Below are 12,335 nucleotides of genomic sequence, written 5' to 3'. Positions count from 1 at the left end.
TAAAAATAGTAATTTAGTTAATTAATTAAAATACATATAAATCTAATTAATTAATAATTAATAATTGAATAGAAAAAAATATTAATTTAATTGATTAATAAATAGAGATAAATATTAACTTAGTTAATTATGATTAATAATGAGATCATTAATAATTTAATTTTAGATTCATCGTTCAAATTTAGTTAAAATCGAAAATTTCTAAATCGAAACGCTAAAGAATTAAATATAAAATTACATTGAACGATAAAAAGAGAACTTAAAAATGAATAAACAATTTGCTTACTCAATTAGATGATTGACTGCAGGAGCAAAGTTCCTCTGAATATGGCATCGATAGGGGACTTTCGAACAATCGTCGCAGAAACATTTCCTCATCATTAGCATTGTCTTCTATTTCCTGAAAAATTGCGTCTTCCTTACGACGAATATTAGTCGACGCTTCAATTGAATCTTCCGAAGAAATAACATAAACTTCGCTTTTATTCGTTTCTTCTTGACAAATCTCATCGAATTCTATTGTATTCTCATCAATAATAGATTCGAATAGTGAAATTTTTTTATCCTCACTATCATCATCACTATTCAAAGAAATTTGATCTATAATCTCGATTTTTTTCCTAAAATCATCAGCTCCTTTACGGGCAAAATCAGAAGACGGATATTTTCCTTTATTTGACTTTGATTGTTGCGGTGAATTTTTCCCTGGAAAATTTTCTCCCTTATGCGTAAATTTAGAAGAAACGTATTTCCCTTCATTTGACTTTGAATGTTGAGATGAATTCTTTCCTGAAAAATTTTCTCCGTTATGCGCAAAATTAGAAGAAACGTATTGTCCATCATTTGACTTTACAAATTGCGATGAATTCTTAGCAGAAATTTCTGGATTTTTTAACGAAATTCTCGTAGCGAGAGAGAGAAGTTGACTTTTTATCGGTGTCATTATTAAACTTGGCGACAAATTTTCTGTATTAAACGAAGACAATGAATCGTTTTGCATTGAATCGTCGGGATTAATTTCCAAATTTTTCAAATTAATGTCATACTTTGGTTTTTTTGGTAATAAACCCTCGGATTCGATTTCATCGGTAATTGACGATTTTTCCGAGAAAGTGATACTTGGGCTTTGTGATAGGGATCTTTTGAAATATTCCATATCCTCCGGTTTCCATGCGGCGGATTGTGATTTAAAAATCGGTGGTTTCTTTATTCCTGGTTGTGATTTGGAAAATTGGAAAAGATTCAAACCGATTGAACGCTGTTGTTGAAATTCCCGATGAGGATAATTATCTTTTTGCGAAGCGCTTCTATATGGACTTTTTATTTCCTGGCTGGATGAATTTTTATTAAATATCTGGATAATCGGATTTTTAGCTTGAGATTTCTGGCTTGAAATTTTCTCCTCACTCGGAGTTTGTTGAAACTTTTTCCTCCATAGTGAAGAATTTGAGGAAATGTTCGATTTAGTTTCGAAAGAATTGTTTTGGAATTTTTTCTTCCATTGGGGAGGACTTGAGGAAATTTTCGATTCACTCCCGAAAGGACTGCTTTGAACTTTTCTTTTCCATTCTGAAGAACTTGGTTTACTCTCGAAAGGACTGTTTTTCATTTCATTTTGCGAATTTCGGAAATTAGTCGATTTTTCATTTTTCGAGAAATTGAAATTTTTTGAATCTTCGTCCTTTTTGTCAGCAATTTCCTGTCGTTTCATTTGAGGACTATAACTCGGCGATAAATAAGAATGAGAAGAAATACTGTCATCGGAGAAAAAATCAGTATTTTGAGATTGTTGGGAAATTCGCGAAGGACTGAAATCTTTGTGAACTTTCCCCGATTGGTAATTTTCTCCGTGAATAGAAATCGGGTCGGAAGTGAAAATCGAAAGACTCGGCGCTTGAGAATTTGATCTTCGGGAAATATTATCTTGACTGAATGATTCATTTCTGGCAAGTCTTTCGCTGATATTCTCGCTCTGACGGGAAGTTTTCGAAGGTGTAAAATTTAAAATACTCGCTTTCGAAGACACACTGTTCACAATAGATTGTTGCGTCTTTTCGAAAATACTACCGCGGGAGTTAATTTCAAAAGATAAATTATTTTCGTTTCCTAATTGTCTTTCGAGTAAACTTTGAGTCGGTGTCAATATTGAGAAACTTGTTTTTTGCGATTGCGATCCACAAGAAATTTCTTCATCAGAGAGTAAATTATTTTCGTGAAAATTGCTAGGATGAATTGAACTTCGAGGACTGAAGGTCGAAAAACTTGTCGCTGGAGATTTTCTTCTAATGACATCCTTCTTATCGTTATCCGAACGATAATTGTATTCGAAATTGTCCTGTCGATCGGTACTTGATCTCTTTTCCCGAGATGATGACGATGATCTCACAGAATTATTTTCTCTCTCATAATTTCTTGATTTGTCAAAATTTCCTCTTTTGTTTGGCGATCCGTAGACTTCCTCCTCCTCAGACTGTCGAGTTCTCTTTAAAGAATTACTCAAGGATTTGTCATCATTTTTCGGCGTATTCGAACTGGAGATGTTGATCGTTAGAGAATTTCCCGAAGTTTCCTCTTGATTAAAGTCGTCACTCGTTTTTGAACGTCTTGAATACGAGGATAAATTACTGGAACTTTTTTCCGTCAACAAATTTGACTGAGACTGAAATTCGAAAGAAATAAATTAGAATATTACAATTAGATATTTTTATATTACAAAAAGTTTTTTGAAAAAAGTAAAACATACCTGCAGTTTAAAATTTCTAATTCCCTTGACGGGAGATTTTTGAAAATCCTTTCTTTGCTTCGAAAAGCCAAAATCGTACAAAGTGCGACTTTTCTTATCGTCAAGAGATTTGTCGACTGTTTGGAATTGTTTGAATATTTCAAACTCAGCATCCGAATTTTGATCCAGGTTGCTCTGAATTGTTTTAATTGACTTCTTATTCCTAATTATCGGACTGTCGGGAACTTTGAAGGAAAAATCATTCTCGACTGATTTCGAGCCGGCAAAATTCATCTCAATTGTTGGAACTCTTCGTTCGTAATTTTTCGGAACATTTGACACTTGAACCTCTTGATGGAAATTAAATATTTCCCTGTCGGAAACAACAACACTATTCCAATTTTTACCATTTGAATTTTCAATATCAGTTTTCGAAACACTGGAGGCATTATTTTGAGAATTTACAGTGCTGCTTTGATTGTAATCGGGCACTTGTTTTTGGAAATTCTTCTGCAAAACATTGCATAAAAGTGCATTGTCCTTGGAAATTTTCAAATTCTTATTGCCGCGCAAAGGTTCAATGACTTTTTGTATATTCTCGTGAGTAAAGTCATTCGAGATGATTAAGTCCAAAAATTTGTCAATGCACTCGTAACAATCCTTTTCCCATGAGAGTTTCGGTGCTTTAACGAGTGGAGCGGGCTGAAAATTTTAAATAATTATTTAATAAAGGAACAAGATTAGTTACTTAATAATTTAAAAGACAAAAAATCAATTAGTTATAAAAAAAGTAAAGTACTTCCCAAATATAAAATTTGATTGTACCTTAAAGTGCGGAGCAATTTCGATGACAATTTTTTTAGCATTATCAACAATGGATTTCGGCAAACGAGAAGCAGATGCAGCAGAAATTCCATAATTTTCGACATTTGTAATTCCTTTTCTCAATTTGTAGGTGTAATTTAGTCCCCATCTGTCCAATTCGTTTGGTTCGCACACGAAGTAGTAACTAAAATTACAAAACGAATAAACAAAAATAGATGGAAATTAATTTACTTTTCAAATATTTGATTTTAAATAATTTTTAAATAATTATTATTTAAATAATATCAATAACCAAATACTTTTAGTTTTCTTTTTAAATTTTTATATTAACAATTAATGAAGAATAATTAATAGAAAATTAATTAAAAACACTTACTTAACAGCATTGTGATAAAGTTCTGTTAATTTCGTCAAGTAAAGATAGTGCGTGCAATTAAAAATGAAAGCGGTTGTTTGGAGAAGTGACTCGCAAATTGCAAAAGCTAGGGGCGCACCTTCCTCACTATTCGTGCTTCTACAAATCTCGTCCAGAACAATCAACGACGATGGAGTGATGAATTGTAAAATGTACTCGACTTCCCTTATCTTTTGAACAAATTAGACGATTTATTTTTTGAAAAAATAATTTATAATTGTATATTTTTTTTAATAGAAGAATATTATTATTTACTGAAAGCTATTGTGATAATTAATTATAACTATAATAGAAAGATTTTACGTTTAAAATTAAAATTAATAATAACATTCTTTGGAAGAATTCAATTATTTTTATAAATAGTAAAATTCTTTGCGAAAATTCAATTATTTTCAATACAATTTTAATAAAATTATACAAAAAAGGAATTAATTACTTTTTAAAAGAATTTTAATTACATTTTTCGAAAGAAAATTATTTTTATAAATATAGTAAAATTCTTTGTAGAAATTAAAACATTTTAAATACAATTTTAATGTTTTTATAATTTTCAATTAAAATTATTAAAGAACCTCCACTATATTTAAAAAAATTAAAAAGATTCTTCACAAGAATTCAATGATTTTCAATAAGTAAATTAATTTTAAAATTGAAAACATTTGAAAATTGTAATATTAATAATAAACTAATTATAATATTAATAATAAACTAATTAGAAATAAAAATTGTTCGAAAAATGTTTGAGATAAAAATTGTTTGAAGAATGATAGATATAAAAATTTTTAGGAGAATATTTGAATTTACCTCTTGAATGAAAGAAGATGCGTTGCTTTCAATGTCCTCGTATGTAGGGCACAGTCTGCAGAAAATTCTGTCTGCGATTCGTAAAGTGGCTTCCTTCGCTGGCAAATAGCAGCCAATCTAAAAAAGTATTCAACTTAAAACAAAAACTTAAAAAAAAAATAATAATTAATTTACGATAATTAATATTTATCTCCTACCTGAGCCATGATTTGCAAAAGTACAATTTGTTTCAGATAAGTTGTTTTTCCACTCATATTTGGTCCAGTTATGTTGCAAAAATTATAGGCAATCGAAGCTTCCTGTAGAGAATTCAATTTTTCTTCGTTTAATTTTAAATAAAATAAAATTTTCGAAATAAGAGAATAAATTTCTAATTTAAAATTTAAAAACAAATTAAAAATTATAAAAAAAATATTAAAAAAATATGTAAACAAATATTGATTGTAAAAAGAAATAAACTATTTTAACTCACGATATCATTCGGTCTCGGAAGTTGAGTAGCATGAAGATCCACAATAGGATGTTTCGAATCAATTATTAGCAACTTTTGTGCAAATTTTGGTTTCACAAAATCAGGAATTCCACTAATTCTCGCGAGCGACATAATTAAATCCAATTCTGCAATGTCCTCACTAAGTTTAAATAAGCAACCGACTTCTTGTCTCAAACTAGATATTAAAGCTTCGAGAATGCTGTTAAAAAGAATTATAAATTTATTTGTAATGGATTGTAAATTTTGTCTCGAAATAAATATAAATAAAAAATTTACCAGCTACTCATGATGTGTAAATCATTACGTGCCTCTTTACATTGTTGGCTTAATGACATTAATAAATACGTTGTCATGAAGAGAGTGCTCCGCTTTTTTTGAACCTAACATCAAATTGTAATCAATTAATTAAAAATTAATTAATTTTTAAGTTGAGTAATTAATTAATTATTTTAACCAATTTGTATGAATTCTTCAAAATAAATTATTTTAAAAAAATATTTTTAATTCTTCGCAGGAATTGAATTTATTTTCATATAAATAATAAAATTCTTTGCTAAAATTAAATTATTTTCAAAACACAATTTTTAATATTATTATTATTATTTATTGTCATTGTTAACAAACCTCTATAAAAACGCAGGGCAAATCCGAGACTTTAAAAATTGGATCCTTGGGTACTTGCATTTGAATGTGATAACCCAAGGAGGCGTTACAAGCGACTATTAATGGAAGATGATGTTCTTTTGCTAGTGATTCAACTAAAACTATTGACAAAAAATTTCATTACTTTTAGCGAATAAATCAATTTAATAATTTTTCGAAAAGTAATAAATTATTTTCTTACTTGACGTTTGTTCCATAAGTTCACAATACATTTGTCTCGCGACATCCAACATGTCGTTTATTCCACTTTTGAGAGCAAAACATCTTTGCATATTTGCCGAAGTGTAACCATTCACTGATTTTGCATCGCTTTGAACAATTTGCAAAATTTGCTGCTTCATATTCTCGAATCGTGGATCTTTTAAATTCTACAAAAAAATTTTTTGTAAATTATAAAATTCTTTTCAGGAATTCAATTATTTTCAATACAATCTTAATAAAATTCTTCTTCATAAAATTCAATTTCTTTCAAAGTTTTCAATTAAAATTATTAAAGAAACTTCAATATTTTAAAAAAGTTCAAAAAGAAATTCTTCAAAAGAATTTAATTAGGATTTTTAAAATTAAAAAAAAAAAATTATTGAGAATTGAATTATTTTTATAAATAAAAAAAAGTCTTCCAAGGAATTAATTTATTCTCTTCAAATGTTTTGATAAGATTCTTTGCAAGAATTGAATGATTTTCAATAAGTAAATTAATTTTAAAATTGAAAATGTTTTAAAAAATAATTTTCTTAAAAAGTTAGGAATATTATATTACTGGAATACAACGATTGTTAATATAGAAGATAGAAGAAGATTTTTGATAATTATTTGTCCAAAATTAATAGTTTAATACTAAAATATATTGAAAAATATTTTGGTAAAAGAAAATTTAAGTCAAAAAGTATGTTTTTTTCCAAACCTCTTGGATTTTGAGAAATTTTGCCGATGTTGCATTTTCCAGAGCGTCAGCAAGTTGAGGGATTATATCCAAACATGTTTTCAAAATTAAAATGTAATTCAATTTCTTCTCGGCAGATTCAACGGTATCTTTGAAATATGTTGTTCGCATTGAAAGACCCAGAAGTCGATCAGCACCAAAAAGTTGCTTCACAATTGGCTTAAATTAATAATTACTTTCATTACTAATAATTCCTATACAATTGAAAGTCCTGATCAGAAAACCGATAATCGGTTTTTTTTTACAATCGGACTGTAATTCTTTTTCAAGTTAAAATTCATTGACCAATAAATCAAAAATTAGTATCGAATCACAATTTTTTGAAGAACATTCTTGTAATTTGGGCATAAAAATATAAAATGCTTACAAGAAATTGAAATTCTAAATCCTTTTTTTATTTAAAGGCCAAGAATTTAAAAAAAATAATCGTTTCTTTGATTAGGGGCCTGATAAGGACTTAATTACTTTAATTAATAATTACTATAAGTATTTAAACGAGAATACTTACAGCAATTCGTTACTTGAGAAACGAATTTTTCAATTTTACTTCTTGAAACTAATCGATTAATAAATTTTATTGATTTCTACCTGAAGAGTTGTGTGAAGATTTCTATTGTTAACGAGTTCAGAGACACATGTTTGTCTCTCTAAAACTGCATCTCGATTGCAAAGTGGCTGCAAAAGTGATGAACGTAATAATCGTCTGCCCATTGGAGTCACACATCTATCGAGAGATGCAAAAAGATTGTGATGCTTATGAGGACCTTGACTTGAAACTAATTCGAGATTTATTGCACTCTCGATATCTAAAATTATTATTAGAAAAAATAAATTAGATTAGTTATAAAATTAGTGTTAAGTGTGCTTTGTACGAAAGGGCTTAGTCCCGTTTTTTTACTACTTAAAATAAAATAAATAAATAAATAAAAAATAAATATAAATAAATTTCCCTAAGAAGTCAAATAATTTAAAGAAATTATCATTTATTTTAAAATTAGCCAAAAAATATCAATAACTTAAAAAAGGAAAAATTTTTAAAGCAAAAAAAAATTCAATACCTATCAAAGTCGAACCATGTGCTGCTTGAAATTCGATTTTCATTGATTTTGGTTCGTAAACCATACGCTGAATTTGTTCTACGTATTTTAAAAGAGCCGCGGTTGTAGACAAAGCATAATATCTGTGAATTTTAAACAAAGAATTTTTTAATTTCAAAAATAATTGAAAAATAATTTTTAAAATAATTTCAAAAATAATTGAAAAATTATTTTTAAAATAATTTCAAAAATAATTGAAAAATAATTTTTAAAATAATTTCAAAATAATTCTTAAAATAATTAAAAAATAATTTTATATACAAAATTTACTTTTAAGCTCTTTTACTTTTATGTACTTTGCTTTTTTCAATCTTTAAAATATAGGGAATTTTTGTTTTTAAATTTGTCAAAAAGAATAGAAATATTTTTAAATAAATTTTAAAAATTTTAAATATTTGAAACTAACTTCTCTTTGACAAATAATTCAATACTGGAGAATTCGTTACTGCAATGGGTTTTTATGCGTTCTAATCCATTCTCCTCGTTAAAATGCACTCGTCCAACAGGTGAGATTTGAATGTCTTTAAATCTCAATTTAATGGCATTATATAATGCTTTTCGTGGATCCTCTTCTCCACAAATTGTATCCGGCATTATAATCTAAAATTTATTGAACACCGAAAATTAATGTAAAAATGCATTTATTGATTAAATTAGTAAATTTAACGCGCAAAACTTTGTATTCAATTAATTACTAATAAATGCAAGTTACAACATTTTCTACTTTTAAATATCAAATTCAATTTTTGAATAATTTTAAAGTCAAAATTTGAAAAATTCACTTATTCACTAAATAATTAATTAATATTAATTATTATTTTTAGAATTATTAATGGAATTCTTTGAAACAATTTAAATTATTTTCAAAAATTTTAATAACATTCCTCATAAGAATTCAAATGAAATTTAATTATTTTGAAACACTTTAAGGAAATATTTTTAGAAGATTTTAACTATTTTCAATATAATTTTAATTAAAAACAATTCAATTACTTCCAAAATTTTAATAAAGTTCTTCTAAGGAATTCAATTATTTTTAGCACAATTTGAATACAATTTCACTAATTAATTTAATTATTTTTATAAATAATTAAATTTTTCGCAGGAATTCAATTACTTTCGATACAATTTTCATAACATTTTTGTAAAGAATTCAATTATTTTTAACAATAATTGAAATAAAATTTTGCGAAGAATTCAATTATTTAAAAAAAATTTTAATAAAACTGTTTTTAACAATTCAATTATTTGGAAAACAATTTTAAGTACATAATTTGAAAAAATTCAAACATTTCCAAAAATTTTAATATTATTCTTCGCAAGAATTCATTGATTTTTACAAATTAATAAAAAATTTTATGGGAATTCAATTATTTAATAAAAAATGTAATAAATTTCGTTGCAAGAATTCAATTATTTTCGATAGAATTTTCATGAAATTTCTGTAAAGAAATTCAATTATTTTTATAAATAATAAAATTCATCGCTGAAATCAATTATTTTTAAAGTTTGTAATAAAATTCTTCGCAGAAATTTAATTATTTTGAAATATTTTTTGTGAAATTCTTTATAAGATTTCAATTATTTTTTAATACAATTTTAATTATAAACAATTCAATTATTTCGAAAATTTTCATAAAGTTCTTCTGAGGAATTAAATTATTTTTAATACAATTTAAATAAACTTTTTAGAATTAATTCAACTATTTTGAAAAGTAATAATATTTTTTATAAGAATTGAATTATTTTTAATTTAATAAATTTCTGTGAAGAAGGTTAATTATTTTAAAACTTTTTGATAAAATTCTTCATAAGATTTCAATTATTTTCAAAACAATTATTTTAATTAAACTCCTCGAAAAATTCAATTCTTTTTAAAATTCTAAGGAATTTAATTATTTTTAAAAATTCTAATAATATTTTTCAAACGAATTCAATTATTTTCAAAAGTTTTGATAAAATTGTTATAATGATTCTTTAAGAATTGTTACGAGAATTAATTATTTTCAATGTAACTAATAAAATTTCTCGAAAGAATTTAATGATTTTCAAAAATTTTAATAAAATTCTTAGAAACAATTCAATAAATTCCAAAATTTTAATAAAATTCTTTACAAGAATTAATTTATTTTCACAAAAGATAATAAATTTCTTCCCATATCAATTTAATTATTTTTAGTACAATTTCTATAAAATTTCTCGAAACAATTTAATTTATATTCAAGAATTTTCAATACATTTATTTTAAAATTCAGAACATTTAAATTACAATGATTTTAAAGTTTTGAATGTTTAAATTAACAACACCTATTTATTCTTCTTTAAATTAGATTTTTATTACAAGAATTTTAGCTTCTCTATCAACAAAAATTAATTTTAAACTTTCTAAAAGATAACTTGTAAGTTTTTAATGAAAAAAAAATTAATGAAAAACATTTCGTTCCTTTAAACGTTCAAAACTTGTGGATCATGAATTAAATAATAAAAAATTTAACGAAATTCTGTATTATAATAAATTAAAATTTAGAATTATAATAATTTAAAATTTTTATTTATAAAAATTAAAAGTTCTTGATTAGAATAATTAAAAATTTATAATTATAATAATTTAAAAATTTCCAATTATGATTATTCTAAATTTATTGTAAAAATTAATTTGTTTTGTACGAAAAAAGTAAAGTGTATCACTTACCTCGACAGGATTAAATAAATGAATTTTCGTCAATGTTTTCAAGTAAGTTTGAGTATCACTAATTTGACTGATAATTAAATGAGGGAATTTAACATCTATAGCGGCAATACCAACTTCGCATCTTGCATCTCCTCTTCCCGTTGTTATTGCTAAAAATTAATTGCACCCGTTACTTAATAAATATTAGTCCGACAATAAATATTCTCCAAAATACGTGTCAAATAATTTTATCTAAATCGAAATTAATCTAATTAACATTATTCCGAATCATCAAATTCACTCGCCAGAATAATTACTTCTTGGCAAAAAAATATTTAATACCAAAAATTAAATATTTAAGTCTAAATAAATATTATTAATTGAAAATTATTTCCGTAAGTGAAGTAAATAAATTTTAATGAAAAAAAATACCCATGACGACTGTAGAATCCAAGGCAGAAGATGCAGAGGTCGCTTGGGGATTTGTAGAACTACAATAAAAATAAATAAATAAATAGATAAATATACAGAAAAATTGTTAATAAAAAATAATGTTCGGAAACAAAAATTTCAATTTACGCAGAACTTCTGATTTTTGAGGACGAGGTTGGAATTCCAGGAATTGTTCGTGCTTTACTGACAGGAGTTCTAATCACACTTGAAGAGGCCTGAGTATTAAATAAACCTCGAGGAGTGTCCCGAGCATCGCTAACTGAAGATTCTACCAATAAAAAACGAAAATAAATAATGTAAAAAATTAAAAACGCAGTAGGCAAGTTTTTTAACCTTGAAAAATAACCTTAAAATCAAAAGAAACTTTTGCAAAGTTGTAAACATTGCAAAGCTTGCGCAAAGTATTAAAAAGTTAATTGACTCGAATAATTCTGAAAAAGTATCGGATAATATGAATCGAATACACATACTAAATTGTCTTTAACGGATAAAATAGTGAAAGAAAAGAAAAAAATAGTAAAGATGTTTTTTTACTAACGATATTTTGGTTGACCAAAAGTATTGTTAATCATTCTATCAGCAACCGGATTCCAGTAGAGACAATCTCTTCCTCTTCCTCTACCTCGACCTCTAGTAGGTCTAACTTTACTATTTTCCACTCGAATCACATTCATTTTGATAAATCACTTTAAATCATTGTTTCAAAAAACTAATTACACTACACTCCGCAATTTCCAACAACGAACAAGTTCTAACCGTTCTTTGTCCTTCTGCTCTTTTCCTCCAACCAAACGCCAAGTAACTAACTTCACACCACAGTGTTTACTCTACGACTACAGGGTGTACCAACCAGACGCAAATTCACCAACAGCGGTAATTTTAAATTCAAATTCAAAATAATTTCCTCCCTCTTCTTCTTCTTTTCCTCCTCTAATTATTAAAAAGAAATTCTAGAAGATTTTTATTTTATTTATTATTTTATGTATGTACAAATTCAATATTTTCTGTTCAACATCACCGAAACTTGAAAACAACAGACTTAAATAGATAATTATAAATAATACAATCACAATCACTATTATTTAGAAATAAATAGCATATTACTATCGTTCCCAAGAGGAGATTTTTTTTTCTTCTTTTAAACAGATTTTCTTTATCGTTTATACCTATTTACAAAGCAGATAATCGTGAACATGTCAAAAATTCGAAATTTACACATCACGTCATTTTTTTCACCCTCACAAAGGAC

The 12,335-nt window shown here is 26.1% G+C and overlaps 1 protein-coding gene across 1 annotated transcript; it reads right to left on the bottom strand.

The window, feature by feature from the left end:
* Positions 1–220: 220 nt before the first annotated feature.
* On the bottom strand, positions 221–11,904 carry LOC122502599. Its single transcript, XM_043612744.1, has 18 exons — positions 11,625–11,904; positions 11,213–11,354; positions 11,066–11,124; positions 10,655–10,803; positions 8,369–8,562; positions 7,924–8,045; positions 7,454–7,671; positions 6,827–7,024; positions 6,104–6,290; positions 5,884–6,023; positions 5,536–5,639; positions 5,239–5,458; positions 4,964–5,065; positions 4,767–4,883; positions 3,924–4,132; positions 3,548–3,731; positions 2,744–3,424; positions 221–2,659 (listed from the first exon to the last, which is right to left on the bottom strand). The coding sequence occupies exons 1-18, from the start codon at positions 11,758–11,760 to the stop codon at positions 287–289; spliced, it is 5,535 nt and encodes a 1,844-aa protein (XP_043468679.1). The 5' UTR covers positions 11,761–11,904; the 3' UTR covers positions 221–286.
* Positions 11,905–12,335: the final 431 nt, after the last annotated feature.

This window comes from Leptopilina heterotoma, unplaced genomic scaffold, assembly GCF_015476425.1.
Source record: "Leptopilina heterotoma isolate Lh14 unplaced genomic scaffold, ASM1547642v1 Lhet_108, whole genome shotgun sequence".
Lineage (NCBI taxonomy): Eukaryota > Metazoa > Arthropoda > Insecta > Hymenoptera > Figitidae > Leptopilina > Leptopilina heterotoma.
This window is presented reverse-complemented; position numbering and strand designations above follow the sequence as displayed.